General features: G+C 40.2%; 1 protein-coding gene across 1 annotated transcript; it reads right to left on the minus strand.

The window, feature by feature from the left end:
- Positions 1-716: 716 nt before the first annotated feature.
- On the minus strand, positions 717-17,952 carry DERL1 (derlin 1). The gene is made up of 8 exons (XM_067530962.1): positions 17,619-17,952; positions 16,108-16,219; positions 11,630-11,694; positions 9,825-9,851; positions 7,348-7,443; positions 6,486-6,538; positions 5,425-5,535; positions 717-3,235 (listed from the first exon to the last, which is right to left on the minus strand). The coding sequence occupies exons 1-8, from the start codon at positions 17,769-17,771 to the stop codon at positions 3,097-3,099; spliced, it is 756 nt and encodes a 251-aa protein (XP_067387063.1). The 5' UTR covers positions 17,772-17,952; the 3' UTR covers positions 717-3,096.
- Positions 17,953-19,828: the final 1,876 nt, after the last annotated feature.

Genomic DNA, 19,828 nt, shown 5'->3' on the forward strand with positions numbered 1-19,828 from the left:
ATGCTTCCGTTTCCCCTCCTGTCTGTTTTATAGTAGGAGACGGTCTCTGGCCCAAGGAGCGCACAATGTGTTTGCACAGCACCTTGCACAACTTGGCTGTGATTTCAATTGGGGCCTCTGTGCTAACTCAATAAATAATGAACAAGAGAAGTCAGATTGACAATGAGATTATGAATGTGGCTGATAGGCTATTCGCTCATTGCAAAGGGGGTGGCAGCTGGGGCACAGTTTTAGACAGAATGAATTTGGACATCCAAAAGGATATAGAAGAGACAGATGCTTAACTGGAGAGATGGTGCAAGGACATGAGGTGGGGGTAGGCTTGGGAGTTAAATATAAAGGTCAGAGCTGAATCCACAGGTTTGACTAAAGTCACCCAAGGAGAAGGCTTGAGTTGTAAAAGGGGCTTCCAGGGCATGTTCTTGGGAAATTCCAAAGGAGGAAGGACACAGAGAAGAGGATCCAGGAAAAAGCAAACAGGTGGGTAAAAAGAGAACCATGAAAAGACACAAGCAACGAGGGGAAAGGGATGCAGCAGACTGTCAAAACCAGTGGAGATGGGCACTACAGAAAGGTATAAATAATAGGCAGAATGAAGAAAAAGAAGAGTGCTCTAGGCAGCTGAGGACTTTGGTAAGAGTGGTTTCAGTGAGGACACGATCCAGAAAGTGGGCCATTCTCATGAGGATTTTGACTGAGAAGGAGAGATGGCATGAAACAGGGTGGTTGTTAGAGGCTCTTCAGAAATAAATCAAAAGTTTGTGGAAAGCTTAAGCGTGATTCAGCAAAACAGACAACTTCAGAGATTAAAACTTTAATTTAAACTTTGTTAACAAAAAAAATTGGTTACAAAAAGGGAAATTCTCTGTACAAAAGGGAAAATCAGTGCCTCCTTCTAACAAGAGACTCTGCCACGGTCAGTGTAGACTCGAGTACACACAGGTAGAGCTGTGGGTCATCAAATGTGAAATGCAGAATATTCAAAGCCAATTTAAAGTTAGTTCAGGGTTCCAAATTTGCAAAGCCAGTCACCTTGGTCTTTGAAAAGTGTTTAAACCAAGAATCTCATGTCAAAATCTTCTCGTATCCTTGCAAACATCTTTGATGTGTAGAGTCACAGAAAACAGTGCTCATGCAGTGTGCACTGGAGAGTGAAATTCACCTCTGTGCAGAGGGACAGTCCCAACACTTATGCCATGCTTAAATCCCACAAACCATTGTGCTGCCCCTTAGCACAGAGATTAATTTCAACTAGAATGCATGTAAATCATAATCTATGTGACAATCACTTAAACTGTCACTTTGCTTAACAGTTAGATCCTACTTCTAAAATGAAGACAACTGCTTTGGAAACAGTGACATACATATGACTAATTGGAGACCAGCTGCAACATGACTATTGTATGAATGATGTGACAAGTCAGCATTACTAACGGTAATAAGTACCGTAGCATTTACACCAGTTGAGTCTCTCCACCTAAAATATTAAAATATAAATAAGGTAAGGCAACAGCATCTTTAAAACTTTATTACTGAAACTAGAAGTGCTAAGTGAGTTCTGAACCTCCATATAACTGTACAGCCATTAACATGATCAGCAGTTCCCTGCATTTATCCAGGAACCAGAAGACCACCATAATTATAGCGTGTTTAAAGCCAGTCACAGATAAAAGGATGATGTCTAATTTGCTTATTTTCTCCCAGGTTCAAGGTGAGTGGAAAATACAGTATCTAGAAACCTACAAGTTTACTGCCAGAAGAAAAACAGCAGTAATAATAATATTTAGCACTTCCCGTTTTCACAGCACGATATAAACCTAATTGAGCCTGTGTGGTATGAGCCTCATTTTACAGATGGGAAAATGGAGATGTGGAAGCTAAGTAACTTGCTCAAGGCCATATAGTTAATTAGTGGGAAGAGCCAGGATTAAAACTTCCTGGCTCCTAGCCCTGTGCTCTGCTCACTAGAACCCACTGCCTCATAATTATATTAGGAGAACACTGTAGATGTCTATCAATCATTTCCCTCCATAAGAGAAAAATTGAGTTAATTGCAAAAAGAGGAACTGATTAACAGCTTTATATAGTTTCTTGTTTGAGAATGAGAAAGGCCTTAGAAAAGCAATCAATTCTACTATATCTTGTAACATGGACTAAATTTATTCCCAGTGTTGATTCTTTAATTTCTTAAGAACTTTTAAAGAGAATGCAGTAGTCTCAGTTTATTAATACAGACATAACTCTGCAGTCAGTACCCTTCACATGAACACACAAAATGTGACATTTTCTACTTGTAAAGTAAGATTTGTTCTATTCAATTTTGCAACTAAAATATAAACCCTGAAGCCAACATTTTTCAGATTTCAGGAGACAGCCATAACCTTGGTTTAAACACAGCAAATCTTGTACATTACACCGAGGGTTCGGAGAGATTTAGATATCCATGAATATTGGTAACTGCCGTAAGAAACTGAAAAGAAAGCCATCTGTTGCCCTTATCCTTTCCCCTTTCTTGCTGCAGTGCAGAGGGCAGCATCTCTTCATCAATGTCTCATGGCAAGAGAAAACAAAGCTGCTTTCTTGAAATACAGTTTGATAACTGAAAGGAAGCTTCTAAAACTTTTAATCTTGCTGTTAGTTACTGCCACCTAAGAAGTAGTTATTGAAGACTCTAGAATCCAAGCATAAATGTTGATGAATCAGCCTTTTAGGTGTACTGATGGAGACGTTACTTTGAGCCATCCTTTGGCCACGCACTGGATTCTTAACACTTCACATATCAGAGGAAGAGAAACACAGACAAAACCCATCAACATCTTTCACTGCATCAGAGAGGAGAGTGGTGGAAGGGATGAACCATGACAGATGGACAATACTAAGGCGGTCTTTTTAATGGCAGTACTGAATTGAGCACTACTTTCTGGGGTAAAATCTACATTTTTCTTCAGTAGTTCTTAATTGTGTCTTGTGCCAGAAAAAAAATTTGTATGGGTCAACTCCAGCAGCACTAGAGAGAAAACTCAGTTCTGAAGCACACCTTGCACCAGGAAAGATTATTTCTCTGTGCAGCAACTGTTTGCCAAAAGCAGCAGTTTTTCACTGGTCGCCTAACCGAAAACCTTGGCCCCAGTTGTGTCTTCCACCCCCCTGTTGATCTTCTGCAGCCCTTCGCACACTAGCAGGCGGCACACCAAATCCTGATACCCCTCCTCTTCTGTTTGGCAGCCAGCGATATCTGGAACAAACATGGGGGGTAGAAGGGAGAAAGAGACCAAGAGCTGAATATAGTACAGTTGTTCTTTAAGCATCATGGGCTTGAGTCATAGCTCATTTTTAGTTGATAAAAATATGGCTTTACATTTATACAGGGCACCATCACATAATCTGCTTTATAACTATTAAGCCATAACACCCTATGAAATAGGTATTTATAGCCCCCCCATCCCCCCCAAAAAACCCACACGCTTATACAGTCTTACACTATGATTAAGTGGAAACAAGAGGTGTGTAGAAACCTCTCAGATACCTATATGGCCCCCAGTATCTGAGCATCTTCCACTGGATTCCTCAACACCCTTGTGAGACAGGGATTCCTATAGGCAGAGAGTAAGTGACTTGCCCAAGACAGATCAGGGAACTGAACCCCAGGTCTCCCAAATCTCAGGCTGGCACTCTAACCACTGGACCATTCTTCCTCTTCATCATACCATTCTTTAAAAAATTCAAATATTCTACAGATCTAGGGTCAAATTCATCTCTGGAGCAAGAAGACACTGACCCTTCCTACTCCATGATTGAATTTGGTCATTAAAAATCTGAGACACAGAAAACTGGAAAGACCCACTTCAATACTGTTTTTGCAAACAGAACATCCTAAATGTCTTAATGTTATGTCCTACTTGTAGAACGTTCCTACAGCATACATGATAAAAACCAGAATTGGTGCCTCTTTAGAAGTAGTCTGTAGTGCTTCTGTTCAAGTCAGAATACTGAACTGTTCCTACTGGTCTGACCCAGTATGGCCGTTCTTATGTTCTTAATATATTGAGAGAAATTAAATGTAATAATAATTGGAATCAAAAGACAGAGAATTATAAATAATCAACATTGATGGTCATTTCAGGACAGCTATTCCCTTGAAAGACATTTTAAGCAGCCCTTTGTCTTCTAATCTTTATGGAAAAATTAGGGTTATCAGGAGGGCTTGAACCAGCAAAGACAGTTAAAGTGTAACGTTGAGCCCCCCGCCATGCTGTTGGAAGTTGTACAGTGTTGCGTAAATGTAATTCAATCCTGTACCTCATTCTATAATTGACAGCTTGGGTTTTAAAGAGGGGGTCAACAAAGTCATTAGCAAGAGCATGGCAGGGAAAAAATATATACTGCTGAAGTAGTGATCCTGGGACTTTTCATCTGACTAGCATTTTCAAAGTTAAAACCATTAACAGATCATTGAATCCCAGTTATTTTACTCATGTGCCTGCCACACACAATGCAGATTTGTAATACCAATTTGCAATTTATACCCAACAGTGCCAAATGCGATCTAGAACTGGCCTCTGTAATGTAGCTGCTATAGCAGGGGTGTCAAACATCCAGCCCATGGGCCAGATATGGCCTGCCAACCTTTATGGTCCGGCCCCTCACGGCAGCACACACTGCCGCCAGGGAGTATGACGATGCGACATCTCACAGCATCGCGCGCTGCCATGAGATCTGTGTACTCTGGCAGCAGCACGTGGAGCGCTGTGTGCCCGAGACACAGCACTCCAGTAGTGCCTAGTATTTTGATTTATGGTACGTACGGCCCACTTGAAGTACATTTAATTCAAATCTGGTCCGCCACAGCAAATGAGTTTGACCCCCCTGTACTATAGGTTTACTTGTCTTTTGACTAGAGGAATGGGGCAAGAAAATGGATAACATGTAATTAACAGGAGAAAGAAAAAAACAATGAGAAAGTAAAATAAAGACAATTCTATAATCAAGGTGTGCAGATAGATACTGCCTTTGTATAATATCCAGGCATGTCTTTTTATTGCCATTCAATACACTATGCCATCACTTCTTTAGACTAGAAAATAACATAAACCAATCACTGATTGACAGTGTTGAGAAGACATTTCCCATATGGGCTTTTTATTCCACAATTATGTACTACCAAGTTTCTTGCACTTTACTCTGATGCTATCCATGGTCAGAGAAAGGTTGCTGAATGCCAGTCTAATCTGATCTATTATTTCTACGTAAGAAGGTATAGCAGTTGTCCCAGTCATTGGCTGATTAGCCTCGGGAATCAGTCTTATGTCCCAATCCCAGCAAATATATTTAAAAGGTGATGCATGAGTCCTTTTAGTTCATTAAATGCAGTATCCCTAGAAGACTATGCCAAAGAAATGACTTGTTTAAAAAACAAAAACTTACAGAAACTGGGGCGTGGTTAGAAAATTCCTTCCTCCCAAGTCCATTGGATATTTAAACATTAAGAAGAAGTACAGGTGTCCAACCAGATTTCCTATCAGCTCATTGATGATGCTGCAAGGAAAGAAGAAATATTTCAGGTTCAGAACTTGTTGATTTTGTGAAATCTTTCAGCTACAGTGTACTTTTTGTGTGCCTGCTAAAGATGTCACAGGCATTACAGCCTCATTAATACAGGGGGTGAAGATACCTCTTAATAGACTTCACTATCAACATCAACACCAGATTAGATCTGAGGAGTAGGGAGGATTGTTGCAGTTTCTCTTTTTTTTCCCCTCCTCATCTTTAAATGTACTGTGGGGCCAGGCTTAGGGGAAAAGGCAGCAGGTAAAGACTTAACAAGAACAAAGGAGTAGGACGTAACTATTCCATCAGAGGTATTAGTTAAGCCTGTGCTTTTAGGAAGAGCAATAGCTGCAAATCCTGATGGTTGAAATCTTCCTTTATAAGAAAACCTAATCCCTTAACATACTAGAAAAACAAGGGACTATTTCCCTATGTTTTCTACAAGATTTCAGGGTCACATTTATTTTCATATTTAGATTAGAACAGTGATACTCCGACCTCAGTGATTCAGGAGCCAAATGAGCAATCATCATTACCCAACAGAGCCACAGAAGCGTGAATTCATTGTTTCATTTGCTATTTTTATATATATAATTCTAACATCAATTCTATTGGTTAACAACATGTAAAAGCATCCTGATGGGCTAATTAAAATCACATGGCATTTTAATATTTTGGACTGCAAAACCACAGGAGACACATTAATGAGTCACTTGCGGCTCCCAAGCCTGAGTCAGAATATCACTGGTCTTTTAAAGTCATCATATTACAAATATCTGAACGTTACCAGTCATCTTGCTAGTCTATCAGTTGGCTTGACGTCCCCTTATTTTGATGTTATTGCTTCCAACCATCCCTCTTAATGGGTAAGATACAGAACTGTACTCGATCAAAGAAAACCTTTATATCTCATGGAAACAAGAATAATGAATACTTACGATCCTCCAATGATGTAGTTGAATCCCAGAATAACCCAGGGTAGATAACAAGCCTAGTAGAATATACAAACAAAATAGAGAAGTCATGAATGCCAAAGGAGAGTTAAGGCTGCACAAATTCCTTTGCATCTTCATCAGTGTAATCACTGCATCTTTTAAACATAGATACTACACGCATTCTGGTAAGTTAACAACCAGAACATTTAAATTAAGTGTAAGCATTAATGCTTTACATTTATATAAAAACTATCAGTGTTTAAACAAATGTCTCCTTCACACTCAATCCTCCACTGCAGGTTTAAGTCTGAAAGAAAGTCATAATAACACGAAACTCGTGGTATCCCAGTCATTCCCAAAGTAACAGACAGCCATCAGGAAAAAAAAAAAAAAGCAAAAACAAGACGGAACTTCACTGCGGCCTCAGACAAAAAGAAGCTGGGTTGTAGAAGAGGAAATTATTCAAAACCTGAACATTTTACTGAGTGAAAACTGACCGATGCAGGAAATGATTTATTGCAGAAAGGTGGCTTTTATTCAAGTTAATGCTGGCCAGAAAGTCTTTTGCGTGTGTGTTTTTCAGACAAGTTCATCTCTATTTTGGGGGCACCCATAGCAGTTTTATACTGCAAGCTAACACCATATGAGACACAGTGGTACTGAACTCTGATCTTCTCTGTCCAGAAGGGGCTGGGAGCTCTGGGAAGGCAGCAAAACCTCTCTCTGAAGAGAGGATCTACCTTGTGGCTGACTCCAGAAGGAACTGCATCCAGCCCCTGTCAATGGGTAGCATGAAATTCGTTTAGACTATGGGGGGAAGGGAGAATCTCAGAAGAGAACTATGCCAACATCCTGTATGCTGTACCTTAAATCTTGTCCCAAACCAAAATGATACAATCATGTCTCTGTTCAACTGGGCCCAGACATAAAGCACTGACATGATCAAGGGAATCATCAGTAACTGCAAAACAAAGAAACAAAGCAAAAATTATTATATCCACATAAAACCTATAAGGAACTTAAAGAGAAGGCTAGCTTTAGAAATGCTTTGTTAGCACTATACATCAGCATAGATCCTCTAATAACTACACTGCAGGGCCTTTCCTGCATGTATATGCCCATGACATAACAAGTTCATGAGGGTAACTGGTGAGCAAATGAACCAACAAGTCATTCTGTCTTACCGTGCGGGAAACTACTTTCACTAACTTGCTGGAGCTGATACCCTATTAGTAATGTACTTGCACTTATGTGTCTGCCAGAAGTATTACAGACTTCCCACTTCTTGGAAGACTTAAAAAGTCAGATGTATATTTTTTTCAGGGACTGAGAAATGATTGCAGGACTTCAATCACTCCAGTAGCAGCTATTATAGAAACCTAGTGAAGACACAGCTAGGAAATATATTCAGTGCAATACATTCAGTATTTTCCATAGCTGTCTGCTGCATATGTCTAAACTGAAGAACAGCACTGAATAAGCAACTTCCGTTATCTTAAGATTACTGAATTAGGCTAAACTGATTTGCACAAGAGTTAAACCAAGTTAAATGCATCTGAATGGAGATTAGTGCTAGTTTAACTTTAAAAACAACCTAGTTAAATCAGTGCAGCTTTTCTAACAGACAAGCCCTAAGAGGACAGAAATAGCAGTATGCTGTATTTGGAGTTCTGTGTTGAAAATAGCGCAGGACTTATAAGATGGAACTTCTATTAAACTAGTATTTGTTTACTGGAATAACAGAAACAATATATAAACTTTGAAAAGATTTTTAAAAAGAACAGGATTAAGTCCAGCTAATCAGTTTGTTTGTAGTAAGATCTTTAAGAAAATATAGGCTAATCCCATGAACACCATTTTCTTGGTGTTGTGTACACACACACACACACACACACACACACACACACACACACACACACACACACACACACACACACACACACACACACACACAAAAGTATATGATAATAATTAGACACACTTTTTGGTGTTACAAACACTGTATATGAATTTATAAGACAACTGGAATTTCTATCTATGAATAGTTGATTTAAGTTTACCAAGGGTTGTGGTGGAATTTCCATCAGTGGCAAATTTTAAATCAAGCTGAATGTTTTTTTAAAAGATCTGCTCTAGAAATTGTTCTGGGGAAGCTCTATGACCTTTATGCAGGAAGTCAGATAGATGATTACAGTGGTCTCTTCTGGCCTTGGAATCTATGAAAATCAACAGACTAGTCTCAACTCAAAGAGCACCACACAGGGTGACTGCAGTATTAATTTTATGAACAACGTATAGGGGAGGAAACTTTCCCCAGTCCACATCACTTTTTTCCATTGCCTTTTTCAGAGTGCCTTTAACTGGGTGCAGGGTTCACTTCAGACTGTAGATGCACAATCATGATTTATCTCTGGGGATAATACAGTGCATTGTCCCAGGGATTATCAGCAAGGTCTTATGCAAAAATGCAAGACACTAGAAATGCCAGAGCCAGGGAGGAAGTGGGGAAGGAGAGGTACAGAGTATATGAGAGAAGTGGTCAAAGATCAGAAGGGAACAGGAATTGAGGAGAGAACAGAAGAAACACACAAGACTAAAACAAATGTACCTCAGAAACAACATATCTTTTAATCACAGATAAGAAGTCCTCACCACCCAAAAAGTTTCTTTAGGCCAACTGACCTGATCCAAGGGACAGACTCTCTTATTAAGATCTATTTTAATCTTTCCTGTGACACTCTGCCACTTTACATTACTGAAATGAACCTTGGGTGGTGTTTGTCATAGAAACATGCATCACTTCATATAAACCTTAAATTTTGATTTTTTTAGATGATCAGATCATTTGTAAAGTAATGTGAATTCACTTAAAATGGGATTCCTTCTGAGGAGGCTCACTATTGAACCCAAGAACTGTTTTTTTAGCTCAAAGGGTAAAAAAGTAAATTCCGTAGGTCCTTAATGTCCATCTATCAGCAGAGAGAAAAATAAAGTCCATGGATGAAATTATGGCCCTTTTCAGGTCAATGGCAAAACTCCCATTGACTTCAATAAGGCCAGGATTTCACCCCTTATTTGTGCAACTGAGTTTCACAACGCACCCAGGCCTGCTGTGCCACGAGCTAATCATCTCTAGCAAAACCAAAAGTTTAATAGCGTTTATTGCCCCGCTAAGATCGCTGACTTCTCATGCTGGGGCTATTTCCCAAAATACCGATGTGTAACCAACACACACACACACACACACACACACACACACACTTTAGTGACATTAAAAAATATTCTGCCTATAGTTAAATGTAAAGTTATAAAGCTTCCTTTTGAAAATTGTGTCATGCTTACCTGCATGTCCATCACCAAGCCGGTTATCTTTCATTGAACTATTAAGGAAAATACAGTACAAAAAAATGTGACAGACCAAGGTGATTTTTAAACTGACTCAGCTCCTATTTTTACTTTTAAAAGAAAACTTAGTATTGGATCAAAAGCCTTGGCAAATTAATTCCTCTAAGCATCCACAGAACAGATTCACTGCAAGTTTTCCCACATTGCCCTTCCAATGAGCCTCAATTATGACATGCAGTGACCCCACCTAGACCTGAGAGACTGCGCTCACTTTTCATGTCCATTCAACCCTTCGCTTTGTACCGAGACTAAGCAGGCTGGAGCTGGCGTCCTTTTCAAAAAGCATGTTTAAAAGGACCAGAACTTCATCATACACTTCTCCTTCATTTTGTTTAAAGTTATTAAGAACAAATACTGTATTATTTATAACTTCAAGGAAAATGGCAAGCAGATAACCAGAAAATTTAATATTGCTAATAACAAGCAAGTAACAGAAAACAAAGAGTGGCCTGAAATTTACTGATGAAGTGTTTCAGTGCTACTATGATGACTAGGAAACTGAAGTACCTGCTTGCTGTTTTAACAAATAGTATCATTCCTCAGTAATTGTATGTAGTATCAAAATGCACTTATAGTCAGAAACAGAAAGTATGACACTATGGATCTGGGGGTTTTCTACAGACTTCCGTACCATGTTTGCTCTATTTGCACGTTAAGAGAAGTATTCTAACTGCAAACTCTACCTAGGGGTCTGAAAGACAAGTTATGATCAGATTCTTACATCAGCACCTATCCAAGATTCTGAAGTCAGAATTCAACTGATAGTTTTGTTAGCAGTGTAGCAGAATCCAGGTCATCTTCCGGTCTCTCTCTTGGCTCTGCGGGGCTAACTGGAGTAAAGATTCTCTCTCCACACTGAAGTTAGCAGAAATGATTAGAAGAAAAACAGGGAGCACATCTGTTGATTAAGAAGGTGGCATTTCTTCATAGTATGTCTCCTAACTGTCACCACAGTTTGTGTTAAAGTCACATCTCCTGTTCTTTCTCTGGGCACAGCGCTGTCATAAGTGACCGTACGGAGTAAGAGATTGCAGGAAGAGAGACTCCAGGAAAGGAGATGGTTTTCTGAAAAATGAACTAATATGAGGTAAAGTAGAGAAAAGTGAAGAAGTAGCACCAGTGAAGCTATTAAAATATATCAGTGCAACCTCTAAAGGAAGACCTGAAGGGCAGGGAAGTAAATGACCCTGGAATTTCTAACAGGATATTAAGCCTTTCACCTCAAGATCACTGACATGATTCAGGCCTGGGTCAGTACTGAAAATTGTTACCATCTGGTGGTCTTCATTACATTAGTTCTGTGGTCACCATACGATTCACAGTGAACAAGAGTTCACACATACCCCAGCACAATTGACAATCTATTTGGTAGCTAAGGATTGGATGGACATGGACACTAAATTTGCTTCCAGCCCTAGTGGTGGACCACAAATAGTCAGTATAGGCACACTTCAGTGAACTCTAGGAAAGCCTGTACTGCTCTGATGTTCTTGTGCGTAAACAAAACCACAGTCTCCAACGCCATCAGACAAACTGGAACTTTGAACTAGCACAATTATTGGGTTTTCACTCAAAAATAATCCCATTGGCTTGCCCTGAAGGATAGGAGTCATCTTTTAATGTCTGTGGAAAATTATATTTAAGTACTTTTCGCTGATAAAAACTGTTTTATGAAACTGACTTATATTAGGCATAAATACAAGAAGCAAAGTGTGCCAAGAACTTGATGAACAGAAGGATACAACGATGCAAATCCAGTTAAACAGAAGCATGAACATATAATCTGCTGGCCTTCCATCAAAAGCACCTATAAACAAATAAAGCAGTTAGCAAAACAGTTGTCAAGAGTTCAGATCACACCATATCCCAAGAGACTACCTCTGTTTTTGGTCAGTGGAAACAACACATGGTGCCAAATGCAATTCTCTGGTGTTTGAGTGCACTGGAATTACAACATTTGAGAAAATAGCATTTTCAAAATGTGATCATCTAAGAACTTGATCATTTTGTTAGTAAATCTCTAAATACTCCAAGTTATTTTTTAAAAATCCATCATTATTCCTTTTTGACTTATTTGTACACGATTGTAAGTTTACACTCTACCTTTCTAAAAAAGGCAAACATCCCTCCTTCTTCCCTGAGTTGCAAGCTGACTAAGCTAGTACAGCTGGATGGTGCTCTCTTGCCTTGATGCTTCAAAGAATAGGCACACTGGATAATGAGGGTAGATTGCATCAGTTACCGAATTGTGTCAGGGTTTGTTTGGGGGGGGGGGGGTTTTTTACACCAGACTGTAAAGAAGCCAGTTATTTTTCACTGCAAATGAGCTTCCCCTGCTCCACTCCCCAACATACAAGTTTCTTTCTGGGAGTGTTGGCAGGAAGGGACACAAACAGAGCTGGATTAGATGTTGGGGCATATATGGATCTGACTTCACACAGTATGTATCAAGGGATACAACAAGGCAAGCAAACATGCAAAGTTTTCTGCCTTATCTTCCTTTGCCTTTCTTGCTTTCAGGAACCTTAAAAATCAGACCGTGGCAGCTATCCAAACTATAGGGCTTTTGTGGTTTAATTTACTGTGTTTTTTTAAAAGAAACCATTAAACAAAGTGTCCTATAATATACACTCAAACAATCTACAAGCTGAAAGACTTAAGACACTCAGCATACTGCACAAATGATGTGCACATCTAGACAATTTCTTTTAAAAAAAAATTAAAATTACCATTCGGTGTGATCTGCACTTAACCACTAAGTGGAATTTTGACTCTACAAATCTAAACAGATGCTTAACCCAATCTTTCATAAAAAGTCAATTACTGGCAGGGAGAGGTTAATTAGGAAGTGCACATGAACAGCCGCAAATGTACAAACATTAAAATATGTTTCCACTCTGACAAGTGACTGTAAAAACGACAACTTCTTACTCAATCTCCTCCCTATGTCCATTTAATCATTTTGGTCACTAAAGTGAGCAGATAAGGAGTTTGGGATTTTAAGATTGTGGTTAACCCTGCAAAGCCAACATAGGTGAACAAGAGTGAGCTGGAGTCCATTTCTTTTTGTGCATTGGAGTTGTTGATCTAGTTCCGGTTTCTACTACATCCAAAGCGTCTAAGGACAGTGAGGCTGCTCACGTGTCACAGAGTATAATTGGAGTAGCAGACCCTTTGCTATTAGCGATGATGCACAAAAACAAAAAAGAAACCATCCTGACCTTTAGATCTCAGGCTGAGTTTGCAGACCTGGCAGTCAGAAAGCAAGACTGTTGGGCTTTTGTTTGGTGTTTTGTTTTGTTTTTTAAATTTGTAAAGGCGGACATTTTTGGCTCCAATCCTGCACTGGGATCTCCTAACATGAACCCCCTTGTATCTGTAAAAGTCCCATTGACATTTATGAAACTTCACATAGATCTATATTACCAGATCCCAGGACAGGATCAAAACATAGGTGAGGATCTCATTGAGACACATACATGGAACACCACCATGATTTAAAAAAAAAAAAAAAAAAAGAGAGAGAAACCACACTTGATTTGTTAAATTTCAAAATGTTTAGGGATCTATACTGCCCTCAGTATAGATGCACAGCCCATAAAAAGAGAAATAGAAAGGGCGGAGTTCTGTTTATAAACATTTGTATTCCATAGCACCTAGAAATGTCCTACAACTATGTTAAGTTTCCAAAATATGAAAAGTATATAGCTATTGTTAAAAAGAGGAGCTAACTGTATTTTTAACATCTGAGGCAGTTCAACCTACTTAAAATGGAACACCATCAACTTTAAATCTAATCATCTTTTAAAAGATAGGGAGAGGGCCTGAAACTTTCAACTAAGCCTTTTTCTTTATATTATATTTTTATTTTATTATATGTTTTTCTCCCTACTGTTGCTGTATGAGAGATCCAGGCAAACAAAAGGAAAAAGTGATTAACTATGCCAGGGAAACTGACCATGACAAAATGAACACACTGGAGAAAAAACAAAACAAAAAACAGAGAGTGATATTTTTCCTCTAAACTTTTGCACATTGAGTAATCTTGAGGATTACTTGTAAGAATAAAACACCAAAACAACAACAACAAAATTTAATTTATTCACTGTCCCTTTAAATACCTGAGAAATACGAGCTGCAGATTTCCTGATTTCTGTATCAGACAAAATGACATAAGTACCAGTAAGGTCTGAAACAACCATCTCATTATAGCCCCTTATTTTAGTTCCTTTTTATTCTTGATAGTGTTGACGTCAGTCACTCAGACAGAAAAACCGTGAATCAGAATCTCAGTCTTCTCAGGAATGTAGGGAGGTAGTCGTTGTTAAAATGTAACTAGTAACGCAGAGATACAATGTACTTTCTGACTCTTCTAGAATTTTGCAGTTTTTTAAAAAAAAATTTAGCATGAACTTTGAAATTTATCTAGAACGTCAGTGAATGCTCAAAGCCATATATAGCCCTTAAAATGCAGGCTATCAGTTCTTAACGAAGAAATGGGTAAGGGTGACTTGATTAGTCCATAACTACCTACATGAGGAAGAAATATTTAATAATGGGCTCTTCAGTTAAACAGAGGAAGAGCTAACACAATCTATGGCGGGAAGTTGATGCTAGACAGAGTCAGACTGGAAATAAGGCATAAATCTGTAACAGTGAGAGTAATTAACCATTGGAAAAATTTACCAAGATGGATTCTCCATCTCTGATCATTTTTAAATCAATGTCAGACGTTTTTCTGAGAGAGATGCTCTAGGAAATATTTTAGGGAAGTTCTGTGGCCTGCGTTACACAGCAAGTCAGACTAGATAATCACAATGATCCCTTCTTGGCCTTGGAATCTATGAATTCATAAGCTAGCCCCAAGGGCCATTCACTTCCCTCAATCTCACTGATAATGATACTTGTGCTCACAGACTGACAGCAGCACGCATTTACGTTATGAGCAACCAGCAAATGTTTCACTGAGAGGTCCAATAGTACTCAAACAAGTTTTTTAAAAGGGGATAGAAAAGTTGGTGGAGGGGTTCTGAACCAGTCCATTTTTTTGTACTCCTAGAAAAAAAAAATCACTGCTCAATTACATTTTCGGAACATGCATATTGCGTTTTATCATGGTAGTACTAACTTGTCTTCCTATAATAAAAGCCAGCAATGCACAGTGGGATGTAGCTTATTAATAAAAATATATAATTTCATTTGACATTCAGTATTATAAGTGCAATATAAATATCAAGATTTCCCATTGAGACCTCATTGCTCATGGACGAGCTACAAGTGCACATACAACCAAGATCTGCAATTGTGTATCTTATACAATGTTATCATTGATTCCATCGTTTTGAGTGTTGGGTGGGGGGGTGAGGTTGTTTCATTTTTTTTAAACAAATACATAAGCATGTCCTTGATTTACTTAGTTTAGCATGGTACCAAGCCTAGCATTTTAATTTTTTCCCCTTTTAAGATATAGTATAAATGAGGTACTTACATAAAACCACTTGGCAAAGACAAGTTTTGCTATACACACCTTCTGCATACCAATACTACTACTTTGCTCTTCTAGAGCAGTGTTTCTCAACCTTTTTGATACCAGGGACTGGCTTCCTATACTATGTCACGGAGATCTCAGGCTTCCTATACCTTCAGGGAGATCTCAGGGACCGGTGCTGGTCAATGGACCGGTCGCTGAGAAACATTGTTCTAGAGCATCTATAAATCTGATCATTTCCAATTACTTTATAAACATTAAGACTCACAACACACCACTCTTTACAAGCGGGCAAACTGAAACAGACAAAGTGGTTAAGTGACTTGTCCAACATGGATTATCTCCCTTAGTGGTTTGGACTACATCTTCTGGTTTTTTTATGTTAAGTGATACTATAACCATGAAAAGAGTAGTAAAGTCTCCTCCTACTGTTCCAAATCCAACAACTGAAAGTCACAATCCTTAGTCATATGAGTGGTCCCACAGAATGGCTGCAGGACTGGGTCTTAAGTGACTGGAGACTCAAAAGTCACTTCTAGAAAATGGAGGGAAGTAATGAATTGAGTTTTCAGAATTTTCTTTTTTTTAATTGACTAAGAGAACATAAAGCACTTTGCTATCTTTCTCTTTAAGAGCTTTGCCTGAGTCAGAGTCACTGACCATTCCCACAAGCTCTCTCTTTGCTAACTCATTAAATCCTATAGCATGCACATACTGTAATTATTAACATACCTGTTTCTAGTCGTGATGAATACTGATACAAAAAATATAAGTTCACCAAATAGAGAAATCCAGTTCCTGGGCCCACTGGGAAGTAGAATGTTGCAGTTATCGGTCTCCAGATCTGTCCAGATCAAAAAGAGTGAGGATATTTACATAAATTATAGATCAATGAATAATCGTGGTGTTCCATTTTAGTCTGTTACCATGGAATACAAAGAAAATTAAGGAGCAAATTTAAGATTCCTGTGTATCAAATTTTTTATTCAGTGATATCACTGAGTCAAAAGTCCTTTTAGCTTATGTCTTACCTGCTACAATCTGTTAAGCTATTAAGAGTTTTGAGTAATTTCCAGATACAGTATAGTTAACTTCCAAAAGGGATCCAGAGAACAAGACAAGTCTTCAAAACTGTTCTATACTATTTTAAAGGCATCCAGCCAGAATCCTTTCCACCTAATCCAACGGAAGGTGACCTTGAGCAAGAAATTCAGACAATAACCTTCTGAGTGTAATTTCATTCAGATAATATCTAACACTATTTTTAGCATTTATGCACCTGCTTTATGGAAGTCCCTGTCTATCGATATCATGAACAGCATTTTACCAGGCTGCAAGTGGTAATCAGCACAGAAATAATCTTGCCATTTCTGAGTTGACGTGAGACACTCCAATCTGCAACATTTCAGAATTGTGTGTTCAGATCCCAGGTTCCATAAATCAGCAGGGACTAGTAGCATTAGAGATACATGGGGATCCTATATCATTGCAACCATGGTGTCTACCAGAGAAGGGCTGAACACAACTTCCTCTGCACTTACTTCACTGTAACCACTTTGGGGCTGATACTTGGAACAAGGACAAGCTGCAGAGAAAGTTGTGTTCAGCCCTTCTCTGGTAGACACCATGGTTGCAATGATATAGGATCCCCATCATCTAAGGCTTTCTCCTCCTTCCCCAGTTTTGGAGGGAAAGGGAGAGGACACGTCCTATCATATACATTTACACACGGAATGAGCATGAAGCAATTGTTTCCTAATACAAGATAATTCAGTGTGGGACCTAAGCAGCCAGAACACTGATCCCAGCAAGTGCCTCCTTGATCTGGGCTCCGCATCTATAACTGGAAGTGCAGCACACCCAGGTGCCTGGTCCCATTGCTTGAAGCCACCATACCTTTACTATGAAAGTGAGCTCCCTGGACCAGATGGCCTGGGTACCCTGGCCCTGGCACCCACTGGCACCAGACATAGTGAGTAGGGCTGGGATTCAAACCCATGTCTGCGGGTCCCAGGCCTGTATTCAGGCCCCCGCAGTTCACATTGACCCTTCAAGTATGAAAGGACTACACGTCCCAATAGGCACAGCATCAACCTACCCCCATTCCCAGCATGCAAAGCGCTCTCCAGAGTGGCCCGCCTACAATTCCCGGCAAGCACAGCGCACGGAGCGCGGTCCTATGGCGAGCTACCCTAGAGCTCAGGCGGCACTTTGCCTGCTGGGACTTGTAGTCCATGCCCTACCTGGAAACTGTTGATGAAGGCATCGGGCCATAAGAAGAGATGGACGGGGCTGATGAGGCCTAGTTTGCCGATAAGCGGCACCGCGATGGAGCTGGCGAACCAGTAACGGGTGATTAAAGGGATGCTCCGGAACCAGTCCCCCAGGTCCGACATCTCTCCGAGCTCGGCCGCCGCCGGCACCTCACTGCAGACCGGCTACCGCGAGGTCGAGGATCCAGATCTCGGCCGTCTGCTGGAGCCGCCGGGCAGCAAGGCGTGTGGAGCAGGCGCGGCTGAATCGACTCCTCCTAACCAGACGTGGCTTCTCCAAATTCAGCCCCCAACAGCTACTTCCGGTTCCCGGTCCCACCTCCTCCCCGCTGTCACGGTGACGGCAACGGCAGCGCCGGAAGTCCCGCCTCTGAAGGGGATAGTACAACCAGCTGACGTGTGCCGCTGCTCATTGGCCCTTTCCTGCTGCCTGTGGCAGGCTCACGTGACACCGCTCCCCCCGTCACTGTTCTCATCATGTTCCTCCCAGACCCGATTGCTTGCCTTGTGCTGCAGAGACTCGTTTTGCACAGAGCGCGCCCACCCCCCCAGCATTGCTCCGCACTTCTTGCTGTTGCAGAAGGCTCGTCCCCTATCACGGCTTCCTCCCACTTGCTGCAGACCCCTCTCTCTTCCCCAGCCTCCCTGCTTCCTCCCCCCCCCCCCACTGCAGACTTCCTCAAACTCCTTACTGCTTCTCCAGTCCACCTATAGTTTCTCCTACCATTCCTATTATATACGGTCCTCCACTAACCTGCTGAAGACTCCCCCACTGTTCTCCCCAGGCTTTCTTCTTCCCGGTCCTCCTCCCACCCATTGAAGAGTCCCACCTCAGTGGGTCCCTACATCCCCCACACCTTGTTCCTACCCACTACAGACTCCTCACCCCATCACTGCTTTCCCAGACTGCAAGCTCTGGCTATACTTGAAGAAAAAAAATAGTAAAGCAAAGTTATTAGCATTTTTCCCCTTGTGCTGTGGGCCCAATCCTGCTCCCATTATTATGGTTTATTATTTGTATTCAGATAGCTCCATAAGTTGTTAGATGCTGTTCATGCACATTAGACGTCTCTAGTGACATGGTTGCTGCACTGTACTCCAGACCAGTTTGCCAGTTTACTCTGCCGGCTCCTTGAGTGCAAGCTGAATTCTGGTTCTGGCTCCCCACAACCCCTTGATCCCTGGCTACATGGAACGATGCACTGCAATACAATTAACTGCTCCTTATAGGGAAAGCTGGAAAGTAAAAAATAGCTGCAAGCAGGGAGGTAAATCAAACAGGTACATGGCTGCAGCAAGCTGGTTAATTCCATGGCAAAAATGCTGAATTCTGTGACATTTTGGAAAAATGCCAGCTAATACTGCCACAGCATCATAGTGACATTCTGTTTCAGATAAATGGGCAGTTCATACCATTCAGAGCTATTGCTTCAGGTTCCCTGCAGACTCAGGCAAGCATTGGTTTGTACTCAGTTCATGTGTTCAAGGTTATCTTCACAATCATAAGGGCTACAAATATTTTTTTAAATAAAAGTTGAAATTTTTCTTGTTTGCATCACAACAGAAGCTGCTCTTGAGGAATATGAAATAGTTCAGAGATGTGTTCCATATATAAGGGGCAATGTGGAGATTTTTTTGTCATTGACAACAGTGATTAAATCAAGCATTATATGTATGTGTTTATATTATTTTCTAATGGCAGGCGGCAGTTAAGGAAGAACATGAGTCTTTCTATGCTGACAGCTAACAGAACCGTTCCATTAGTTCAAATATTACAGATCTATGTTTCTGGAGTTCTAGGATTCTAGGGTTCTGTATATGTAGTTTATTATGGAGAAGAGGGAGTTTCTCTGTAGGTAAAATTGCAAGCATGGTCCCACTAAAAAAGTTGATTTTGATCCCCCTTGTAATTTGAAGTTGTGTACTCAGCACCTTTAAAAGTCATACTCTAGGAGTCTAATGTCATGTGTGCTGTTTCCTCATCCATAAAGTAGAAATACTAATACTACATATTCAAAGGGATTCTGTGAATGTTTGTAAAGAACAAGATCAATAGATCTCAATGGAAAATGTAACAAAATAATATTTTGATACCTGGATATTACTGTGATGGGCACATTAAAGATGTGTGAAATTGATTGGGAAGAACTTTTTCCATTTCCTTTTGTAACATGATAAGG

Source organism: Emydura macquarii, unplaced genomic scaffold, assembly GCF_026122565.2.
Source record: "Emydura macquarii macquarii isolate MOO-44397 ecotype Brisbane River unplaced genomic scaffold, CSIRO-AGI_Emac_v2 contig_369, whole genome shotgun sequence".
Lineage (NCBI taxonomy): Eukaryota > Metazoa > Chordata > Testudines > Chelidae > Emydura > Emydura macquarii.

Bases quoted from the DNA above. Each gene is read 5' to 3' on its own strand.
- DERL1 (XM_067530962.1), bottom strand. From the start codon at position 17,771: ATGTCGGACCTGGGGGACTGGTTCCGGAGCATCCCTTTAATCACCCGT. The intron at 16,220-17,618 runs GTAGGGCATGGA...TGATCTGGACAG, and splicing joins CCTTCATCAACAGTTTCCAG to ATCTGGAGACCGATAACTGC. The intron at 7,444-9,824 runs GTAAGCATGACA...TTTGTTTTGCAG, and splicing joins GCTTGGTGATGGACATGCAG to TTACTGATGATTCCCTTGAT.